Source organism: Labeo rohita, chromosome 3 (genome assembly GCF_022985175.1).
Source record: "Labeo rohita strain BAU-BD-2019 chromosome 3, IGBB_LRoh.1.0, whole genome shotgun sequence".
NCBI classification, from domain to species: domain Eukaryota; kingdom Metazoa; phylum Chordata; class Actinopteri; order Cypriniformes; family Cyprinidae; genus Labeo; species Labeo rohita.
Window position 1 is genome coordinate 15,559,073 of NC_066871.1, and position 21,898 is coordinate 15,580,970.

Below are 21,898 nucleotides of genomic sequence, written 5' to 3' on the forward strand. Positions count from 1 at the left end.
GAATCTGCCATTTTGTCCAACACACCAGACAGGACAGTAGATTAAAGCATAAATCCACTTCCAAAACAAAGATTCATATATAACGTAGTCACCCCCTTGTCATCCAAGATGTTCATGTCTGTCTTTCTTCAGTCGTAAAGAAATTATGTTTTTTGAGGAAAACATTTCAGGATTTTTCCCCATATAATGGACTGATATGGTGCCCCGATTTTGAACATCCAAAATGCAGTTTAAATGCGGCTTCAAACGATCCCAAATGCGGTTGTAAGCGATCCCAGTCGAGAAAGTAGGGTCTTATCTAGCGTAACGATCGGTTATTTTAATAAAAATAATACAATTTATATACTTTTTAATGCCAAACGCTCGTCTTGTCTTACTCTGCCTGGACTGTTTTTGTTCCGAAAGAACTCATGTTCTCCCTCAACTTCAGAATCGTCCTATGTCGCTGTTTTATCTTTTTTGTTGAGGGTGTTTGATCTCCTTTGCATGTTTACTTTGCAAAGACTGTGTCAGTACTTCTTCAGTGATGTAGGATGATTATGAAATGATTTTTGACGTTGAGGGAGAAAATACGAGGGAGTTTTTCGACATACCCTAACTGTCTTGAGCCAGAATACACAGAGTTCAAGGAGAGAAAGGCAAGATGAGCGTTTAAGATTAAAAAGTATATAAATTGTATTTTTTAAAATGAAAATAACCGATCGTTTCGCTAGATAAGACCCTTCTTCCTCGGCTGGGATCGTTTACAACCGCATTTGAAGCCGCATTTAAACTGCATTTTGGAAGTTCAAACTTGGGGCACCGTACCAGTCCATTACATGGAGAAAAATGCAGAAATGTTTTCCTAAAAAAACATAATTTCTTTACAGCTGAAGAAAGGAAGACATAATTTTGGATGACAAGGGGGAGAGTACATTATATGTGAATCTTTGTTCTGGAAGTGGACTTCTCTTTTAACGTTGATGGACTTTAACTTGAAAATTGGTGTCGTATTTTCTCTTTCCTCTGGTAAAGAGGAAGAGATGATTGGTTCACCTGCTGCTTAAACGGAGGCGCTTCTTTCATACCTAAAGTAACATGCTCTGTCTTGTCTGTCGGCACGTTGTCAACTTCGTCTTTGCTCCGCGATGTAACGTATATTCCACTGCGTGAGAACTCAGCTTATCGGACATAGCAACAGTAACGAAGGGGGGCGGGTCTTTGCGAAGCGTCAGTTACGCCACGTTAATCACCACGCCACAGTAATGGCATTACATTCCTTGTAAAATGAAGTACTATGCAACAGTGTTCACCTTTGCAAATAAGAAATTGTTTATGTGAAATAGCAGGTAAATAGTGTACAATAAACCTGAGATCTCCAAGCTGCCAGTCACTGATAAAACATACTCTGAACACAACCACTGTTCTTAATGGTTGCTTCAGCCCAAAACTATCTTTCCATCCTATTAAAGTGTAAATTGCCATGGGAATGTGATTGCGTACAGCGTAGAGGTTTTTAGGTCATTCATTGATTATGTCTTCCTTATTCTGTTCTCTAAGGGTCCTCTGTGCCTCCCTAAGGCTCTTTTTACGAGGTTCAGAAGCTTCATCGTCCTCTTTTTAATACAGGTTTTGTTTTTGTTTTTCACACTGATTTTGTCTTGGTTTAAGATCCCACTCCCAGTGCTTTCTTCATATGCTCATAAACCACATAAGAGATGCTGACGGCAGGAATGACTTTGAGGAAATTGGGGGCAATGCCTCGGTAAAGTCCAGGAACGCCTTCATGGGACACAATGTGCTTGAACTGGCCAAGCATCGACAGCTGAGGAGCGCCATCTGCTGAGGCTGAAAGGGAGGAGGAGGAGGAGGAGGAGTGAGGTTATAGTTTCATTTGCATGTCCAATGTTTTTACTGTGAACATATTGTGTTTCATGACGGATCAGAAAATAGGCAGAATGACATGTAGTAAGAATTATGTGAATCTGTTTCATCTCGCTCACCCTGAGCCTGCATGCGCGTACGGATTAAAGCCAGAGGGTAACTAGCCAGCTGCCCACATGTGCTGGACACAGTGCCACATCCAAGAAGCACCAGAACGCCAGGATCAGCCGAGCCTATGCAGTACCGCTGTAGCCAAGCGTTCTTTAGAGTCTGTTAAAATAACAGAAAGAAAAGAGATATAATATAGATATATAGAAATATAGATATACTTCAGATGTACACTACCAGTCAAAAGTTTTTGAACAGTAAGATTTTTAATGTTTTTAAAGAAGTCTCTTCTGCTCACCAAGCCTGCATTTATTTGACGCAAAGTACAGAAAAAACTGTCAAATTTTTTGAAATATTTTTAGTATTTAAAATAACTGTTTTCTATTTTAATATATTTCAAAATGTAATTTATTCCTGTGATATCAAAGCTACATTTTTTTGCATCATTACTCCAGTCACATGATCCTTCAGAAATCATTCTAATATTCTGATTTGCTCAAAATTTACTATTATTATTATTATGCTAAAACCAGCTGGTTTCTTTGATGAATAGAAAGTTCGGAAGAACAGCATTTATCTGAAATAGAAATATTTTGTAACACTATGAATGTCTTTATCATCACTTTTGATCAATTTAAAGCATCCTTGCTAAATAAAAGTATTAATTTCTATATTGATGTAGTGTATAATGTTACAAAAGCTTTTTATTTCAGATAAATGCTAGTCTTTGGATTGTTCTATTCATCAAAGAATCCTGAAAAAAGTACTTTTTGTAATATAGGTATGTATTGATTTATGATTTATGTATTATTATGTTTTAAATATTAATAATAACACATGGTTCTTGAACAGCAAATATTAGAATGATTTCTGAAGGATCATATGAAAATAAAGATGCTGAAAAATTTGGTTTGATCACAGGAATAAATTACATTTTGAAAAATACTCAAATAGAAAGCAGTTATTTTACATAGTAAAAACATTTCACAACTGTATTGTGGATCAAATCAGTGCAGGCTTGGGTGGCAGAAGATTTTTTATTTAAAAAAAAAAACAAAAAACAAATCTTAATCTTCAAAAAATATATATAAAATATATATTCTTAGCATAAATGTTCCAGTATATTTGCATACAGTTATATTTACATACAGTTTAGTTTATTTCCTCATATTTTTGGCAATTTTATTGCCAAAATATTTATACTATAAAAATATGTATTATATTATAAAAACATTTTAAGTGTCTAAAACATATATATATATATATATATATATTTTTTTTTTTTTATTATTTATTTATTTATTTTTTTTTTAATTAACTGTATTTTAAATATGGAAATGTATTTTTGTAATATATTTTGGCATTTGAAGTACACAAATATATATTTAATTTGACAGCAGTCATTCTATGTACAATATACACATACAATATACATCTTTCAAAAGTTTGGGGTCTGTAAGATTTTTGGAAATTTTACAAAATAAATCTCTTTTGCTAACAAAGCTGGATTAATTTGATCCATAAAAAAGAAAAACATTATTACAGTTTACTTATATTACTTTTTCTCTTTTTGTATATGTTAATATATTTTAGTATATCACTTAAGTATACTTTATTTTATTGCATTGACTTCAGAGTCACATGATCCCTCAAAAAATCAAATTTACTGACTTGTGCTGCTTAATATGGTACTGTTTTCAGGATGTATTAATAAACAGAGAGTTTAATCAATTCAGTGCATCCTTGGCCAATTAAAATGATTGTTTTTGGTTTTGTTTTGTTGCCAAGAAAATGGGGTTAACAGATTTCTCAAGGCCATCACCTGAAAAGATCTGTGAGTTGCAGGAGGAGACCATAGAGCACAGCAACGTAAATACATAACATATCATTTAACCATTCATAGCAACTGAGAATGATGAATTCCCAGAGCTTGACAGTAGCAGCAGGGGTTCGCAAACACTTAAATGTGTTAAAATACACACATGCACAGCCATACCTCATAGACAGCCAGATCAATGCCAGCATACGGGATGATGCCAAGTGTGTTGGGCACATAGCCTTTGTAGAACGCACGCACTCCTTCTTTACGCAGTATCTGTTTGGCACAGTCTGCCATGCCAGAATATTGTCCTGTCTTCCGGAGGGTCAAACGTGTCTTCAACACCTGGGAAGCAATAAGGAACAGAGTAAAAATATAGAGAGAATAAAAAAAGCTATATAAGTTTGGAGGTCACCGAAAACTTCAAGCTGCAGCAGCTCCTTCCGGCATAAATAAACGGAAGACTTGGCCTCCAAAATGTAATGCTGATCTGCCTCATTAAATACATATTAGAAGCCAGAAAAGAAGCTTGTTTTCTGCATTTCAATCAACCAGGAACAGAAAGACAATCTGTACTTATTTTTGTCAACTGGCACAGCTCATTTTTGACTATTATGTGTGCATTCAAAACAACATATGTTAACAGGCAAACAGCAGTTAAACAACTTACATGATTATCTGGTATTGTTACTTGAAGTTAGCAGCTATGAACAGTACTTGAGATAACAGACACTTTTACAGCCAGATATATGAGCAAGATCACTAAATGAATGTTCCAGGACTATTACAAGATTTAATTTGATAATACAAATCATCCAGATATCAATGTTACTACATTATGCATATAATAATAATGTATTGTAGTTATACTTTTAAAAAAAGTGTTTACTTTATTATGTATTTCCTTGCCATTGTAATTGTCTTACTCTACCCATTTTTGTAAAAATGCAAAATACAAGTTGCATTTTTTTTCCCTGAAATTATTTTCTGTAGTACATCAACATTACAATACACCCGGACATTTCTGTTATACTGTACGATATTTATTCCATCTACGTGTGGGGTCCATTAGATTTTTATGTATTTATTTTTTTATTTTTTTTAAAAGTCTCTTGCACTCACCAAGGCTGCATTTATTTGATCAGGAATACAGTAAAAACAGTAATATAGTAAATTTATAATTTATTATTATATTTATAATTTAAAATAACTTACATTTTTTTATATTTTATAAACATATAAAACTTATATCATATTTTATATTTTAATGTTTTAGAATGTAATTTATTCCTGTGTTGTCAGCAGTCAAAACATTTCTTATTATCAGTGTTAAAAGTTAAAAACATTATATTTTACATTTAATATTTTTGTCAACACCATGAATTTTTTATTCAGGTTCCCTTGATAAATAGAAACTTCTTAAAAGAACAGCATTCATTTAAAATAGATTACAAAAAATAAATTTCCAATTTTAAGATACAGGTTGTTTTTTTTAATATATGTTTTGGACAATACAAATGTTTAGGGTTAGGGTTAGTGTTAGGCATAATCAATGTATGCCAAAAATATGAGGAAATAAACTAAAATGTATATAAATATACTGAAACATTTATACGAAGTATATATTTTTGGGCATTTTTTTGAAAAAAAAAATAAAATAAATAAATAAAATACACGACTGAACAGTATGGTTTTTTAAAGTTTCTATTCTGTTCACTAAGCCTAAATAAATATTTTATCCAAACCGCAAAAGCAGTAATATTGTGAAATATTTTTACTGTTTAAAATAACTGTTTTCTATTTGAATAAATTTTAAAATGTAATTTATTCCTGTGATCAAAGCTGAATTTTCAGCATCATGTCACATGATCCTTCATAAACATTTCTTATTATCAATGTCAACACAATGGTTTTTTTTTCCTCAGGATTTTTTGATAAATAGAAACTTCAAAACAGTATTTATTTAAAATAGACACTTTTGTGACCAATCTCTAGTTTACTGTACTAATGTCTATCTATAATTGTAATTAAAATGATCATTTATAGACAACAGCTTGACAGCTTATTCTTTCCATGTCCATTTTCTAACACAAGCACAGATCTTTCTGCTTACATTCATCTACTTTCTACAATATCTTTAGAAGTGCTTATGATAAAAAAAGATGATAAGTACAGAAGTATGGCAACTGAGTTCTTCAGGTCTTATCTTTAGAGAGCTATTTAGTCATGACGTCAATTTGTAGGCCAACCCGGAAGGCTAATTTGCCAAGGATTCCCACAGGAACTGCTAATGGGTTTTTAGAAATCCACTTTTCGATTTACAGTATGAGTGAAAGAGGGTCTGTGGTTACATGACTTATAGATCTTAAAACTGAAAGTCTCTTCAAGTCTCTCACTTCCTCCTCTCTCACCTCCATGGGGTAGATGATGGTCTGAGCTGTAGCTCCTGCCAGTGATCCAGCAATGAAGCGCTCCTGAACTCTTAGAGAGCCTCCCTCCTTACTGCCTCTTATCAGCCATTTGATCTAAACAAGACATATATTATTAGACACTCAGGCCCAGTTAAAAACTGAGTGGCTCCTCTGTAGCTACTGGATTCTGGTTTGTTTACCTGCTCATAAGCCATGAATTTGATAGCTGACTCCGGGGCAATTTTGAGGACGTTGATGCCGTTGCCTCTCCAAAGGGACCTCAGTCCTCCTTCCTGCACCATTCCCCGCAAGCCGCTAAACAAACTCACACCGCTGGAGCCATGGACCTGTTGAACATCCACTCGGATCACACTCCTTTCATTATGAGTATTGTACTTTTCACAAAAAGCTTCCAACATTAGATTCATTTATTTCTGTTGCATTACTTTGATACTACAATAACTGACAGAGCTTCAAGCTTTAATCAAACACTTTTAGGAGTTGGCTAAACCTGAAGGAAAACTTTAAGACGGTCGAGAGGAGCAGTTCCCGTTCGCGATACGGCTCCCGCCATTGCCCCGGCCACTAGCTGTCTCCACACCACACCTGAGCGCCGCTCTTTCTCTGAGAACTCATCCGGGACAGTCAGCTGCTCTCCAATGTCCAACATCTGAAACACATTCATTGTAGATTTAAAGAACAGTTCATTTGACATTACAATATATCTATGAATGTCAGGCCTACAATCTAATTTCTGAAAAGAGCTGGAAGTCAACCAGAGAGTGTTTCCAGTGGTGGGCGATGTCCTCCATGTTGTGCAAGGGGTTAAACAGGAAGTGGTCCCGCCACTCGTTCCAGTCAATGGTCATAGTGCCATCTCTGTCTATGCTGACACACAAAAGGAATAGAAAATAGTTAAAACAAGCTTTTTCGACGCCCATTGAAACTATGTGTGACTCAACGTGTGGGGGATTTACAGCAAAATCTCCTTTGAAAAGCACAACCAGAGTGGGAGGTGAATGTGTACTGTACATGACATTGATTAAGCACTAAAAAATAAATAAATAAATAAAAACACAAGGTGTTGTAAAAAGCTGAAGTGCTCTAACCTTTGCAGTATTCTGGAGGCCTGCTCTGTGGATACATTCACTCCAAGGCTGCGCAAACAGAGCTGAATTTCTGCAACATCTATGTGACCTGAAGTCATAAAATAATTTAATGTTTACTGTGAACATGGGCAGCACAGGATATACTATTGTTCAAACGTTTAGGGTCACTAAGTTTTTTTTGTTTTTTGTTTTTGACATAAGTCTCTTACGCTCATTTCCTGAATTAAAAGTCTGAAATATTATTATAGTTTAAAACTTAATTTTAATATATTTTAAAATGTAATTCATTCCTGTGATGGCAAAGCTGATTTTTCAGCAGTCATTATGCCAGTCTTCAGTGTCACATGATCCTTCAGAAAAACTGCTTATTTTTTATTTTATTTTTTTTATTTAATCATTTTTGTAAGTTTTCATTGATAAGTAAAAATTTCAACAACAGCATCTTTTTTAAATAGAAATTGTTTGTAATATTTTAAATGTTTATGCTGCCATTTTTGATCACTTTAAATTAAAAATATTAATTTCTCTAATGACCCCAAATTTAAGTCCAGCATTAAAACATACACTACCAGTCAAAAGTTTTTGAACGGTACGATTTTTAATATTTTTTAAAAAGTCTCTTTTGCTCACCAAGCCTGCATTTATCTGACCCAAAGTACAGCAAAAACAGTACAATTTTGAAATATTTTTACTATTTAAAATAACCATTTTCTATTTGAATATATTTTAAAATGTCATTTATTCCTGTGATTTCAAAGAAACATTTTTAGCATCATTACTTCAGTCACATGATCCTTCAGAAATCATCCTAATATTCTGATTTGCTGCTCAAAAAACATTATTATTATTATTTTTATTATTATGCTAAAAACAGCCCAGTAGATATTTTTCTGGTTTCTTTGATGAACAGAAAGTTCAGAAGAACAGCATTTATCTGGAATAGAAATATGTTTGTAACTTTATAAATCTTTAATTATAAAGTCTTTATCATCACTTTTGATCAATTTAAAGCATCCTTGCTAAATAAAAGTAATAATTTCTATAATTCCAAGAAAAAAAAATTATATTGACTCCAAGCTTTTGAATGGTATAGTGTATAGTGTTACAAAAGCTTTTTATTTAAGATTCATCAAAGAATCCTGAAAAATGTACTGTTTTAGATACTGATGGTGATAATGATAATAATAATAATGTTTCTTGAACAGCAAATCATTAGAATGATTTGGATCATGTGAATGAGGATCATGTGACACTGAAGACTGGAGCAATGATGCTGAAAATTTAGCTTTGCTCACAAAAATAAATTACATTTTAAAATATATTTAATATAAAGCAGTTATTTTAAACAGCAAAAATACTTCAAAATTGTACTGTTTTTGCTGTACTTTGGATCACATAAATGCAGGCTTGGTGAGCAGAAGAGACTTAAACATTAAAAACATTAAAAATCTTACTGTTCAAAAACTTTTGACTGGTAGTTTATATCACAAAGGTTTCAGATTTTCTGATTCACAAACACTTTAAGACCAATCATGCAAAGTGGAAATGTGTATTTTCAGGGAACTACTGTGAGGTTAAAGTTACAGTGATGTTGTGTGGTAAGATTATGATGTGTGAAAAGATCATCCAGACCATCGTTGTTGCGGTCCAGGCTACGAAACATGAGTCTGAGCTCTTTCTCGTGCGTGCGCAGATACTGTGCGAACTCCTCAAAGTCCAGCTGGCCGTCATGATTGGTGTCACTCACACGTACAATCTAAGAGGTGGAGGAAGTGAAAAGTGCACATTTAAGGCCACGAATGTGAGGTTTGGTGGAGCTATATGTGAACTTTATTTAACTGTAGCCATGTAGAATGAGAAACAAAGAGAAACTAACAGAAAACAAAAAGCAGAGAGAGGAGGCATTGCTCTAAGCTTATAGATGCAAGGTTTCAGTTTGTGTGCAAAGCCCTGCCAGCAGTCTGGCGACTCCAATCGCAAACACATTGTGAACTAGAGCTAATCTCTCCTCTTGCATCACAGCACATGACTAACACAGTCACACAACCCAACAGCACAGACATACCACTGGCACATAGTGTCGCTCTCCCCAAGGAAACTTGGAGTCTCCAAGTTATGGTCATAATGGCACTTTCATGGTTTCATCTAGCATCCTTAGCTTCCTGCTGAAGTAATTGTCACAACACAACATAGGCACTGTCTTGTAAGTCGCTTTGGCAGGAAGGAGTCTGTTTACAACATGACTGAAAAAGTAAACGTTGCTGAACTGTTTTTGTGGGCTAAACTTCTACAAGTTAAAGAATCTGTTGCATTAAAGAAATAATTAAGGTCTCAAACATCAAGTGAGAACTTACTGCAGTTTTGTAAAAGATTGTTTCAGTGGAACCAATACTATTATACAGACTATAGAAAAGATTATTAGTAAATAAAATGTAGATCAAGTTCAATTGCAATCCCTCCCCTCACTAGCACTTACAGTCCTCCACTCAAGCAGCTTAGACCAGTAGTGCAGATTTATTTCTGTAGTTTATGATTGCACCACCTGTGACAACACTTTCTAAAATAGTAGGGGAGACTGGGGAGTGTTGTAACACATTTTGTCCCAACATCTGTATCTCAGTGTTATTTTGCGGTATGTGCCTCAAACGCTGCTATATTTAACCTAATATTTGTATGCTGCATAGTAAAGTATTTTATGTACAATATGCCTAAAAAGAGTATATTAATGTACAAATACAAAAATGCTGTGTTAGACCTTCCACACAACCAACAGTGGGCTTGTAATACTAACAGAAAACATAGATGTTTGTGCATAAGCTTATTGTAGTTATGAAATTTACTATGTGATTTAAATTTGCTACCACAGATAGTTGTTGTTGTTATATATGCTAATAAATTCTAAAAAACATAACAGTGTTCACGTTTTATTTTATGCAGTCTTTCATGCAGTCCAGTAGATTTACAAGTGTAACAATTTCAGCTCTCTGCATCTGGACAACTATAATACTTGAAGATGTAGATGAAAAGCATAATTTATATCACATTAAAGGTGTCATGACATGAGAAATCAAATAGAGGTCTTTATACCATTAAAACATCCTGCAAGTCTCGTAGCTTAAAACGTCCTCCTCATTATAAACAAAGCATTTATTTAATCAAGTTCCACAAACAGCTTGTTTGGATCTGAGGTGTGAGATGGCGTCACCCGGGCACCAACATTTGCATAAACACCACCTCCACAGCAAGGCATCCACGAATAGTCATCTTCTCACCACAGGCCCCGCCCACTGGTGTTCAGTCGTTAAAGCGAGTGTCGTGTCAGGTCAAAAGCAAATAGAAATTGCAATCACTGCCGCTCTTGACTACACTGGATGCAGCTTACAGATGCGTGTCTGTCGTCATTAGAACAAATGGGGTGAAGCATCATTTGCTTTGATGCGTTTGGTTTAAACAACTCATTTACGTCTTTGTACAGATATCAGAAGGATCCCAATGTAACAAACAACTGGATAGTTTATTTTTAATGGCATCCTGGATCATGTCCTAGTTCATTTTGTTTTGTAAACGAGACACAGTGTCATGAAGAGTTCACAAAGAAACATTTGACAGATGAAGCGGTACTAGATCTGACTGCAGCTGCAGCTGCATTACAAACTGTAAGTAATTTACTTACAGTTTGTGATGCAGCTGCAGTCAGATCTAATCATGATTTCATAATGCTTTGTCTGGAAATTACCAGCTTTTTTTGTTTTTTATCATGTTGTCAAATCACATGCAATAAATAGCGAGAGGATGTTGATGCTGTTACCCATACAATGACGTCAGCCAATCATAACAGTAGCCGATTAATGAGAAGCCTTAAAGGACCCACCCCTTAAAAACAGGTAGTTTAAAAATGAGGTCTCTGCGGAGTAAAAGTAGGTGTTTCTAACTTTGTAGGTGTTTTCAAACTGGTGGTTGTTTCTAAATCATGCATTGAAAATGATCCCCCTTACCTGACCCCACCCCTTAACATAACCGTCACTGTGATGTGAGCCAATCAGGTGACGTGGTCAAAAACGCCCCTCTGTTTTGGCCTCGCCCACCGATCTAGTAATTCCCCTTACTTTCATGCCTATGGGTTGTTTCGAAGGGTCAGAATGAGGGTAAAAATAATCATAAAAATAACGAGGGTTCAAAAAAACCTTTTCCCACATATTTATTTATTGTGCAAAAAAAACTTTATTAACATTATAAGTAATCCTTCAACATATTAAAATAATTTGAAAAATCCATGTCATGACTCCTTTAATAAAAGAACCTGTTGATAGATATGTTGATTCAACATTAATTAGCATGCATACAAAGTAAACTATAAAAGCAGATGTGAAATACTTACACATAGTGGAGAATGGAGTTCACATGATTAGCTCATTGGTTAATCAGTGCTTCTAACACATTTTGACTCAAAGGCTCCTGATGTCTAAAACTAATTTTGAAGTGAGAACCTTTATGATAATTATGACAAAACTGCTTGTTTTCAAACGTTTTTGTGAATATATTAAACTATTATGATTCATTAATTTATTTAATTATTAACCATGATATATTTAGTGATTTCAGAAGTTATGTCCAGAACTGGTTCGTTCTTCAGTCAAAAAAAAAAAAAGAACAAAAACAAAAAACAAACTGGGTCCGACCAATAACGTCTCATCTCACCCTGCCTTACAACACTTTCCAGTCTTCCCTACCCAAGCAACAAAATTATCCTGGAGGTTTGTCAATATTGCAGCGTGGAAAGAGAAGTCTAACTCTTAAATAAATTAGACGGGATCATTTGTCTTTGGTCGCAGACGCGGCAGTGTTCTAGTACTGGGTAAGTTTCACTCTTGCTAAACGTAAGCAAGGCGAAAACCACGCGGTTTATAAAGTTTATGCCGTGCTTTTACCAAAAAGATCTGATATGTTGGGGGTTCATGGAGCCAATTTGCAATTCACCACACCTTACAGCTCAACTCCCAGAAATGAACATGTTTAGGAAGAACAGCTATTAACTTCCCGAACGACCCACCTCGTCTACCTCACTGCGAACGATCCCCCAGGCGGTTAATCCGGTGCGCAGTTCGTTCACATCGATCCTCCCATCTTTATTTAGATCCATCTGGTCGAACAGTTCGGCCCATCGCTTCTCCCGCTCTGGATCGGACACACCGTTATCTTGACAGCGAGCCCATGTCCAAAACCAAGGGAACCGGCTTCTCGCTTCGCCCATATGAAACAGTTCTCGGTGAATGTGGGGCAAATGCGTTCTCCAGAATCAGGGCAGGCAGAGCCGTGTTAGGTAGAGGAACTGCATCCTACCCTCCAAATACAGGTAGCCTTCTACAGCAAAGACCACTTTGAGGATTTGTGGATTGAGGGAAATAAATAAAAACTGCTTAATGTCATATACAGCCTCGCTCACCTGTCAGAGTGACAAAAAGAAGCGTTTAAACGGGCGCGCAGTATCAGCCGGCGTTGCTCCACTGTAGCCCGTACCGATTACGGCAGAGTTAATCCAGGAAGTATTAAACCTCTACCCTCCGGCTAGAATAATAATCCCCGTGTCTGTTCAATCGGTTCTCTCAAACTAAGGTCCATCAACTCATTCCTATAAAAATGTCCTGTTGTGGGCTCAGATCACATGAAGCGCGCCGCCTGCACCGGTTACCGCATCGTAGCGCGACGGAGATCTCTGCATCTAAACGGTTCGCGTCTGCTGCTCATTTCACCGTGGTGTGCAGAAAGAGTGCTGTCGCCGCTGCACAAATCGTAAGGGAAGGGCTGGGTGTCCCAACTCTATTAAAGCGCCCTGAGGAGCGACACTGTGTCATGGATTGCACTTACGAGCAGTGTAGTTTTGCGTCGGTCTGCTTTTCTGGGTTTGTCTTGTCCCTCGCACATTTCGCGAACGGTCAACTTCGATGTTTGATTTACATTTCTGATGTTTAAAACGATAATAAACTCATGAGTAATTACAGTAGGCTATGTTTTTGTATGGACTAATAGGCTTTTTCTCACGGAAAGTGCTTCAGCAGCGTGTTGCTATAGTAACGTTCAGGTGAATGTGGTGTAGGGAGAGCATACTGAACGCGCGCTGATTATTAACTTGCAATCTTTATTACTTTTGTGATTTTTCTAAAACCTTGTGTCGTTAAAGCTAAAATATTATACTTGTATGCAATTATATGGAAAAAATTCACTTCACATCCATCCCTTGGTTGAAATCCTTTGTTGTGTCCCAAATTATGATTTTTTTGAGTGTTTTCATGTACAGAACAATTACAATTCCTTATTTATTGTCTTTTATCAGACAAACGGTTTCTAACGATTAAGGGGTGCCGGTGACGTGCAACCTGTGTAGTGTGACGCTGTGGGATGAATGGAAACTACTGAGTCAACACTTGCAGGATAGTGCACGATTAGAGGGAACCCATTGAAGGACTTTGTTATGACGATGAAGATGTCTCATGGGTTGCATTGATTTTAAGGTCACCCTCAAACAAACAAAAAAACCTGATTGATATAAAAGGAGTTTAATAATATATATTCATGTTGTGAATGTATGTTAATAATACTATTTTTAGGGCCGGGTTTTGACACAAATTTCACGATTGTGAATTCGATTTCCGATTCAATTCGATATTGATTATTTTGGAAATATATCTGGTACAGTACATGCCAAATTTTCTCATGGAAAAAAGAAAATTTCTTAACTAATTCTGTAAAATATACATGAGAGTATGTTGGTACTACATACTTCTACTCCAATTCATTTTTTTGAAAAATAAACCTTTAAATAGGGGCTGTCATAAAAACTTGACAGATTTATTCAAACATAAATTAAACATTGAAGAACAGTACAAAATTGTATTTAACACATGGTGCATATATTTAGCAAAATGCTCCTCTCTAGAGTTTATTTTTCTAGCTGACTAACAAGTTTATGCTCACTGAATAGTTTTTCTGAGGTAAATGTGACAGTATGAGACATTGTTTACAAGCAGTTATAGAAGGTTTGCACTTACGTCACGACTTGGTCAGTTACCCGGATGCAAATAACAGCATGGATTGCATGGTTAATGTACTACTGAATACGTTGCTCTGCTGATTTGTGCTGTCTAAAACACAGAAAGAAAAAAAAATGTGTGGAAGCTGCTAAATCATATAGAGAAGGACTTAGTAAGCAGGAAAGGGCGCAATATTTTGACAAACTAAAGTTATAGGTGGTATTAATTAAGATATTAGCCTAATATTTCACCTACCTGACTGGAAAGGATAAGAACAAACATGAATGTTGTCAATATTATTGCACTGGAAAGCCTAGTTCAGTTTGGCCAACCAAACGCCTTTTGTTTTTTTGCACTCTTCTCCTTGATTTGTTATAACTTTTGGCGGTCAGTAGTACTCAAATCTTTTTCCTGGTCCACAGGAAAATGATTATTTTGTGCTGTAACTGGTATTAAAGTGGCAGAGCAGGCAAAACACACATATGAAACTTGTAACAAAGCAGACAGGACAATGAACTCATAGGAAACATGAACTTAAATACACTTGATAATTAATAACAGGTGGAGGAGCAATCAATTAACTAAACAAGAACAGGCCAAATAAGGAAACAGGAAACAAGAAATGACCAAATAAGGAAACAGGAACCAAGTCTGGGGGGTAAAACACAGAACGCCAAGTCCAGAATCCTGACACTAAACACCAAAACGGTATTTATTGTTTGAATAATACTGTAATAAAATGGACATAATTTGAAATCTTAGACTTTGTTTCATATCAGAAGTAATAAAGCACAAAGCTTACTGCATTTATTCGATGGGTGGTGCGTTACAATGTTCAGTCGTTTAACTGAAAACTGGCCAGACTAGTCGATTCTTGGAACGAAGAATCTGTATCTTTTCGTAAAAATGAGAATATATATATACATATATTTTTTTACCCAGCCCTACTATTTTTTGTTCTTATTAATGGTAAATATATTTATATATAAACATTTATCCATGATATATGTATGTACTGTAAGTATGTATGTTTTCAATTATTTATCATGTGCAATCAAGGGACTTTACCCAAGCTTTTAAATTTCTGTCATAATTAAGAGTGCAGTTTGAATGGCAATGAGTCAACAGTCCTGCTTGTATTGCAGCTCTGTTCCTTTACAGTATTGCTCAGGCCACTAGACTATAAAAGATAACTCTAAAAAACAGCCTACTCATAGTTCAAAAATAAAAAATAAAAAAATAACAGAACTGAACTTCAAATCTTTGGCTGGAGCAATGAACCTGTCACCAGCAGCAATGCTTTGATATGAAACAAAAGGAAGGGGGTGTTTTTGTGCTGTGTATTTCTGAGCCGTACTAAGCTCTCGTTTACAAATGTTTATTTGATTGGTGTTGAAAGGAAAAAGTACAAAGGGTAGTCATTCTTGGCACAGCTCACACAGAGGTTTTCTGGCTATGAAAAATGATTTCTCTCAATCACACTCTCGACTCCCACATAAAACCTTCTGAAGGACTTCATTCTCCTGTCCAGTATTTTTTGATTTGTCATGGTTACACCATCGCTGCCATCTACTAGGCCATTGTCGACCAGACATACCTCTCCACACTTCAGGTCACATTAATAGACCAGGGGACATGAAACATGAAGTGTCCCATAGTGTTTCGCAGGCCAGCATGCAGAGATGATTTTGTCTGTTCCTTTTAGCATGTATCCAGGGCAACCTCCACTGGCACTGAATACCACCACCTGTGAGCAGAGACAGACACACACACAGACTGAACAAACACAGAGCCTATCAGTATTCATAAATCTGCGTTAATCATTCACAGTCAATTTATGTGTCTTATCACGATACTTATAAAATGAATTTACTTCCAGTTCAATCCCTTTTTAGCAAACAAACGTCCAATAGGTAATGTTTACTAATGGCTAATATGGTACAGATTTCTTGGTACAAGTAATCCATCTACATAATTTATATTTCTCAAATATTGTTAATGTGTAACAGTTCAGTGATCCTGAGAGTAATGTTTAAATTATTCCTCAGAAATAGCTTTATGGAAAAGACAAATTACTGCTGTTTACTGTGGCCAAAATTATGTCACTGCCTGCCACACATCCCTGGCCACATTCAAAACAGGATGAAATGAAAATAATGGCTGCTTTGCATGCCTCACATCCTCTCAGGGCATATAGATCAGTTTGCTTTGTCATAATGCCTCCAAATTGTTTATAACCAAAAACATGAATTAAAAGTGATTATCAACAACCATTACATATAGTAATACGTATTACACAAAATGCCACAAGGGGGATCCAAAAGTTCCATTTTCTTGATCAAAGTAAAAGCTGGTATGCTAAATGTGACCCTGTACCACAGAACCAGTCATAAGGATTATTTTTTTTAAATTTGAGATTTGTACATCATCCAAACGCTGAACAAATAAGCTTTTCATTGATGTATGGTTTGTTATGATGGTTTGAATGTGAAAAAATCTAAATATTGAGAAAATCACCTTTAAAGTTGTCCAAATGAAGTTCTTATGAAGTTCACATTGTAAACTTAGAAGTTTACCAAGATTAATTTATTTTTATAAATGAAATTGAAATCATTTTTGCATTTTATTCCATTGTTAGTTTTAAAAATATCTTTTGGATTTTTTTAAAAAAATTGAAGTTCAAAAAATATTTATTTTATATTTTCTTAATTTATGTCCATCATTTTTCATGTCTACCGAAAGAGTGTATGTTTTAGTCCATTGGCTGAGACTGATTTTAACTACACCACTACATTTATGATCAGGAAATATTTATGTGTCACTATCTCTCTCTCTTATAGCTACATGGTGAATAGGTAGGTCTTAAAGAAAGTCACCTCCAAATACCATGTTTCTATAATTAAAACACTTTTTTGGGAGTTATTCCATAACATTTAGTTGTGTTCAGAACTGTGCTAGCTAACCATGTGCTGAATAGCATTTTTGAGCTAGGTTCAAAATGATCTAAAATTGTCACTACCAAAACAGTCACAACCGAAACATCTTTTTTTGTGGGGGGTGTTATCCCATAAAATTTCACTACTGTAACAGTCACGACCGAAACATGTCATCATTGTTTCGGTAGTGACAAAAGGGATAATATAACAATCTTTTATTTGGGGGAAATAACAAAATTTTAGTACAGTTACCAAAAATGTGCTGTCACAACCGAAACATATGATGTTTTGTCAAAAAAGGTTAAGTTTAAGTTGTTTAAAATCAGTATGATCAACATTTTGCCTTTTACTAAGAAATTAATTCTAAATAAAACAAATCTCATAAATTACATTTGAACAGTGTTGGGGGTAACACATTTCAAGTAACGTGAATTATGTAATAATATTACTTTTTTCAAGTAACTAGTAAAGTAACACATTACTTTTGAATTTCTAAGAAAATATCTGAGTTACTTTTTCAAATAAGTAACGCCAGCTACTTTTTTCCCCATTTATTGATTGACAAGTCTTCAGTTGGGAAATTGGGAGTAAACATGATTTAATATAAAAAAAGATTTTATGTTAAGTACATGAGTTTCCACAAAATATTAAGCAGCCTAATTTTCAACACTGATGATAATAAAAACTCTTTTTGACCACCAAATCAGCAGATTTCTGAAGAATCACATGAAACTGAAGACTGGAGTAATGATGTTGAAAATTCGGATTTGCCATCACAAAATTTACAATATTTCTGTTTTTTTGATTAGGTAAATGCAGCCTTTGGCAAGCATGAGGGACTTCTTTCAAAAATAATTATATTTTTTTACTGACCTCAAACCTTTGAACATTATATTATAATATAGTACACATCATGCTGATGAAAGATCTGTTATTTGCCAGGATTTTTAGTTGAAGATGCCTGCCAACTTGTGGCTGATCGTATTCATCGCAGCTCCTCCAAGGACACAAACAGTAATAACAAAACCTGATTTTCATCTGCTTTCAGTAAGACTGTGGAATCTGTAGAAGAACCAATGGTGTGTATTTGAAGACATAAAACACGGGGAACACACTACATAAACAATTATTTTAGAGCATAAAGTGTGGCTAATGGACCAGAGAGCAATGGAAAAGATAATGAATTGAGAGGAAGGAAAAAAAAAAAACGCTCTTGATTATCAACAGCGTGTTGTGCAGTGGCCTCAGCATGGGGTTCATCAGCAGACTGGATGGAGAAGTTCTGCCTTTCATCCAAAGTGTTCTCTGAGGGGAGAGAGAAGATGAAACATGCCTAAGGGAGCCTGTGAGGCTGGGCTAATCTGGAGCATCAGTGAGGAAATTGAGGCCTGCTGATTACCATGCTGCTGCCTCTCTCTCATTATCTCCCTCCTCATTTAACAGCCCTCGGTCCTCAAAGCTCCGCAGCATGAGTGGGTGAGATACTGTTTCAACTGCAGGCTCTCCACACTCTCTGTTCTCACAGCCCTCACTCTTTATTATCCCAAGTGCACCTTTAAAAGTTCAAATAGAGATCCGGTGTTTCTGGATTACAAGTTTTGCGGTCCAGCGACGATTGAGGAAACCACTTGATCTTATGATTTTCATGGGTTAAAGTGCAAATATGTATTACCATATCAGTGTCTAAAATGGACTTTTTCGGCTCTGACCAGGAGGTGGCGGTAATGAACTGGAATTTCCTCACTTGGATGCTTCCACTGTGGATTTCATTTATGAAAGGGAGGGCCAAGCACCAGACAAACCATTAAGTTGACTTATGACCTTCATTATTGACTTTATTATTTTGCATGCTGCTCCTGTGATACATCAGCAACGCTTGGCATCTGGCTTTGCAGCATCTCCTGAAGTTACAATGGCTGTTTGGTACAAGACCACACAGGATTTACAGCTCTGACCCACATCTACCACAGTCCAGTGCCTCAGGCAGGCACAGATGCTCCAAGATGCCCATCCAGAACGCACGCCAAAAGCTCGGGGAGAGACAGAGAGGGAACGAGAGGATGAAAGGGGCGGGAGTATGTGTGCTGGCCGTGACAAACAGGTGGTACCTTGGCTGTCAGGTAGTAGTGCCGTGTCTCCAGTCTGTTTAGTTTGGACCGCAGCCAGTTTAAATTCTCCTTTAGTGAGGCGCCCAAATACGAGGTACATAAAAACAGGAAGAACAAAATGCCTGTCGTAGACTGCATGTCAAGAAAGCCAGGAAATCTGAGCAAGCTCATCTACATCATTCCCTAATTAGCCTTTATAGGATGCAGTTTTTCCATTTCTTTAACCAGCTCAAACTTCACACTTCACAAATCACAGCCTGCACTATATGTGACCCAGCCCAGTTAGGGATCAATAGTTAATTCACTTCCAGTCTTTGGAAATGCTTAATCTATAGCCAACTATAAATCAAACCTGAGCGAGAGACATCACATTTATAAAGTGGCTGAGTGCTTTTCATCATGAATGGCATTGTGCTAATGTAATAGATCATATTGAGCTATGATGCGAACGAGTAGCGTCATCAACTGTGAATGTTTGTGACATTTCTTAGGTTTGGAAACGGAGTCTTCGTGACAGCATAACCAACACAAACAGACTGTGGTTGGCGGGGTGTTGTCAGGGTTGACTAAGCTCACAATCAGATTGGCTTGTGCTTGGTGGATGTGTTGTTTAATGCTGGTACGGCTCATTCATTGTCAGGAAGATGAATATCCTCTTCGCTGACTTATTATTTTCTCTTCAGAAATGGGTAAGAAAAAAAATATAATAGAAGCCTAGATCTCTAACAGCTCCACAGTAACAATTATATTTCCTTTCTAATCAGGGATCTATGTTCCTGTGCCAAGTAAGCAATTTCCAAGGCTTCCTCGGAATGAATCTTCAACGTTATTATTCTTCGGTTATAATCAGTTGCGGCTGATTGATAGCTTGAGTGTTTCAATTGAGTTTTTAGCAGCTTGTTTTGTCCTACATCACAAAACTTGGCGAATATATTATATACTCAATTCAATATATACCTCCAATTATGCTAGATATATCCTGGTGCATTCAAGTAATGTCGGAAAAATTATATTTACTAACTTAAACTGTAAAACTAGCTAAGTTGCATGTTCAAAATATCCCTGGTGAATAAAACAGCATATGCTAGGGTTTTTAAGCATGGCAGCTGGTTTGAACTGATTTAAACTGGTCTTTAATTGGTCCTGAGCTGGTTATAAGCTGGTTATGAGCTGGTTTAAGCTGGTCTTAAGCAACTAGCTCCTGTGCAGGACCAGCTCATAACCAGCTTATAACCAGCTCATGACCAACTAAGAACCAGCTTAACCAGCTCAAACCAGCTGCCATGCTTCAAAAAAATACCAGGATATGCTGTTTTTTTTTTTCAACAGGGATGATAGTGTTGTACAACTATGAATTCAGTTTACAGCACCATAATCAAATAAATCAAAGCATAAAAAAGAAAAAACACACCTGGTGTACATTCTTTATTTTTCATTTTGTAGTAGTAGACTTTAAAAAGCTGCATTTTTTGTAGACAAGGTACTTTGCACAACATCTCAGTGTAACTTTCCAGGTGGACTTGGAATGCACCATCATGGTTTGGTCACATTAATAAAATTTCAGCAAAATTTCTCAGACAAAAAGGTTAACCTATTGGCAATAGTGTAGTGATGTATAAAGCACTGATCTCCACATAAGTAACTTTCAAACCAAGCAACTTTATGTTGGTCAACCAGTTGCAGAAATCTGCACTGGGAGTTTTTTGCACTTACATAAAATTCCCAGTTGCATGGTTTCTATTGAAATGACTGGATTTCGTCTGCAAATTTTGCTGAACAATGGTAAATGTGAATGCACATTCAGACTCATATAGCTATAGTAACCAGCGCTACTTTCATGTTTCTGTCACACCGCAGACTCTCACTTTCTGTTTCATGCAACTACTGGCATCTGGCGTCTTCGTTATTGACTTTCGTGAACAGACCTCAGAGTATTTTAATATATACAGTGCCTTGCGAAAATATTCATTTTTATTCATGTTTTATGTTGCAGCCTTATGTTAAAATGGTTTAAACAACTTTTTTTCCCCACATCATGCTACACTCCATACACCATAAAGATAAAGCAAAAAACGACTTTGCAAATTTATTAGAAATAAAGACTGAAATGATTTCATTGCATAAGTATTCATACCCTATATGGGACAGTTGAAATTCAGCTCAGGAGCATTCATATTGCTTGTAGATGTTACTACACTTCGAGCGGAGGTAAAGTGTGGCAAATTCTTTTGAATGAATATGATTTAGAAAGGCACACACCTCTCAATAAAAGGTCTAACAACTGAAAATGCATATCAGAGCAAAAACCAAGCCCTGAGGTCAGAAGAACTGCCTGTAGAGCTCAGAGACATGATTGTGTCAAGGCACAGATCAGGTGAAAAGTTCAGAAAAAATCTGCTACTTTGAAGGTTCACAGAAGCATGTAGTCTCCATTATCTGTAATGGAAGAAGTCTGGAACAACTAGGACTCTTCCTAGAGCTGACCTCCTGGTCAAACTGAGCAATTGATGGAGAAA

At 36.0% G+C, this 21,898-nt stretch overlaps 1 protein-coding gene across 4 annotated transcripts; it reads right to left on the reverse strand.

Moving 5' to 3' along the window:
- Positions 1 to 327: 327 nt before the first annotated feature.
- slc25a23b (solute carrier family 25 member 23b) lies at positions 328 to 13,378 on the reverse strand. 4 transcript variants are annotated; one of them, XM_051097537.1, is made up of 11 exons: positions 12,754 to 13,165; positions 12,361 to 12,671; positions 8,943 to 9,066; positions 7,311 to 7,398; positions 6,978 to 7,089; positions 6,713 to 6,871; positions 6,402 to 6,548; positions 6,202 to 6,315; positions 3,968 to 4,135; positions 1,983 to 2,133; positions 328 to 1,827 (listed from the first exon to the last, which is right to left on the reverse strand). In XM_051097537.1, exons 2-11 carry the CDS (start codon positions 12,559 to 12,561, stop codon positions 1,646 to 1,648), a joined length of 1,446 nt encoding a protein of 481 aa, XP_050953494.1. In that variant the 5' UTR covers positions 12,562 to 12,671; positions 12,754 to 13,165; the 3' UTR covers positions 328 to 1,645. The 4 variants fall into 4 exon arrangements, with proteins under 4 accessions (XP_050953494.1, XP_050953511.1, XP_050953502.1 ...); XM_051097554.1 differs by lacking the exon at positions 12,754 to 13,165 and adding an exon at positions 9,376 to 9,475 and having other exon boundaries at positions 12,361 to 12,427; XM_051097545.1 differs by lacking the exons at positions 12,361 to 12,671; positions 12,754 to 13,165 and adding an exon at positions 13,176 to 13,378.
- Between the last annotated feature and the right edge of the window lie 8,520 nt (positions 13,379 to 21,898).

Coding starts and splice junctions, on each gene's coding strand:
- slc25a23b (XM_051097537.1), bottom strand. CDS start 12,561: ATGGGCGAAGCGAGAAGCCGGTTCCCTTGGTTTTGGACATGGGCTCGC. Junction 6,549..6,712: donor GTCTTAAAGTTTTCCTTCAG/GTTTAGCCAACT, acceptor GATGTTCAACAG/GTCCATGGCTCCAGCGGTGT. Junction 6,316..6,401: donor AATTCATGGCTTATGAGCAG/GTAAACAAACCA, acceptor TGTCTTGTTTAG/ATCAAATGGCTGATAAGAGG.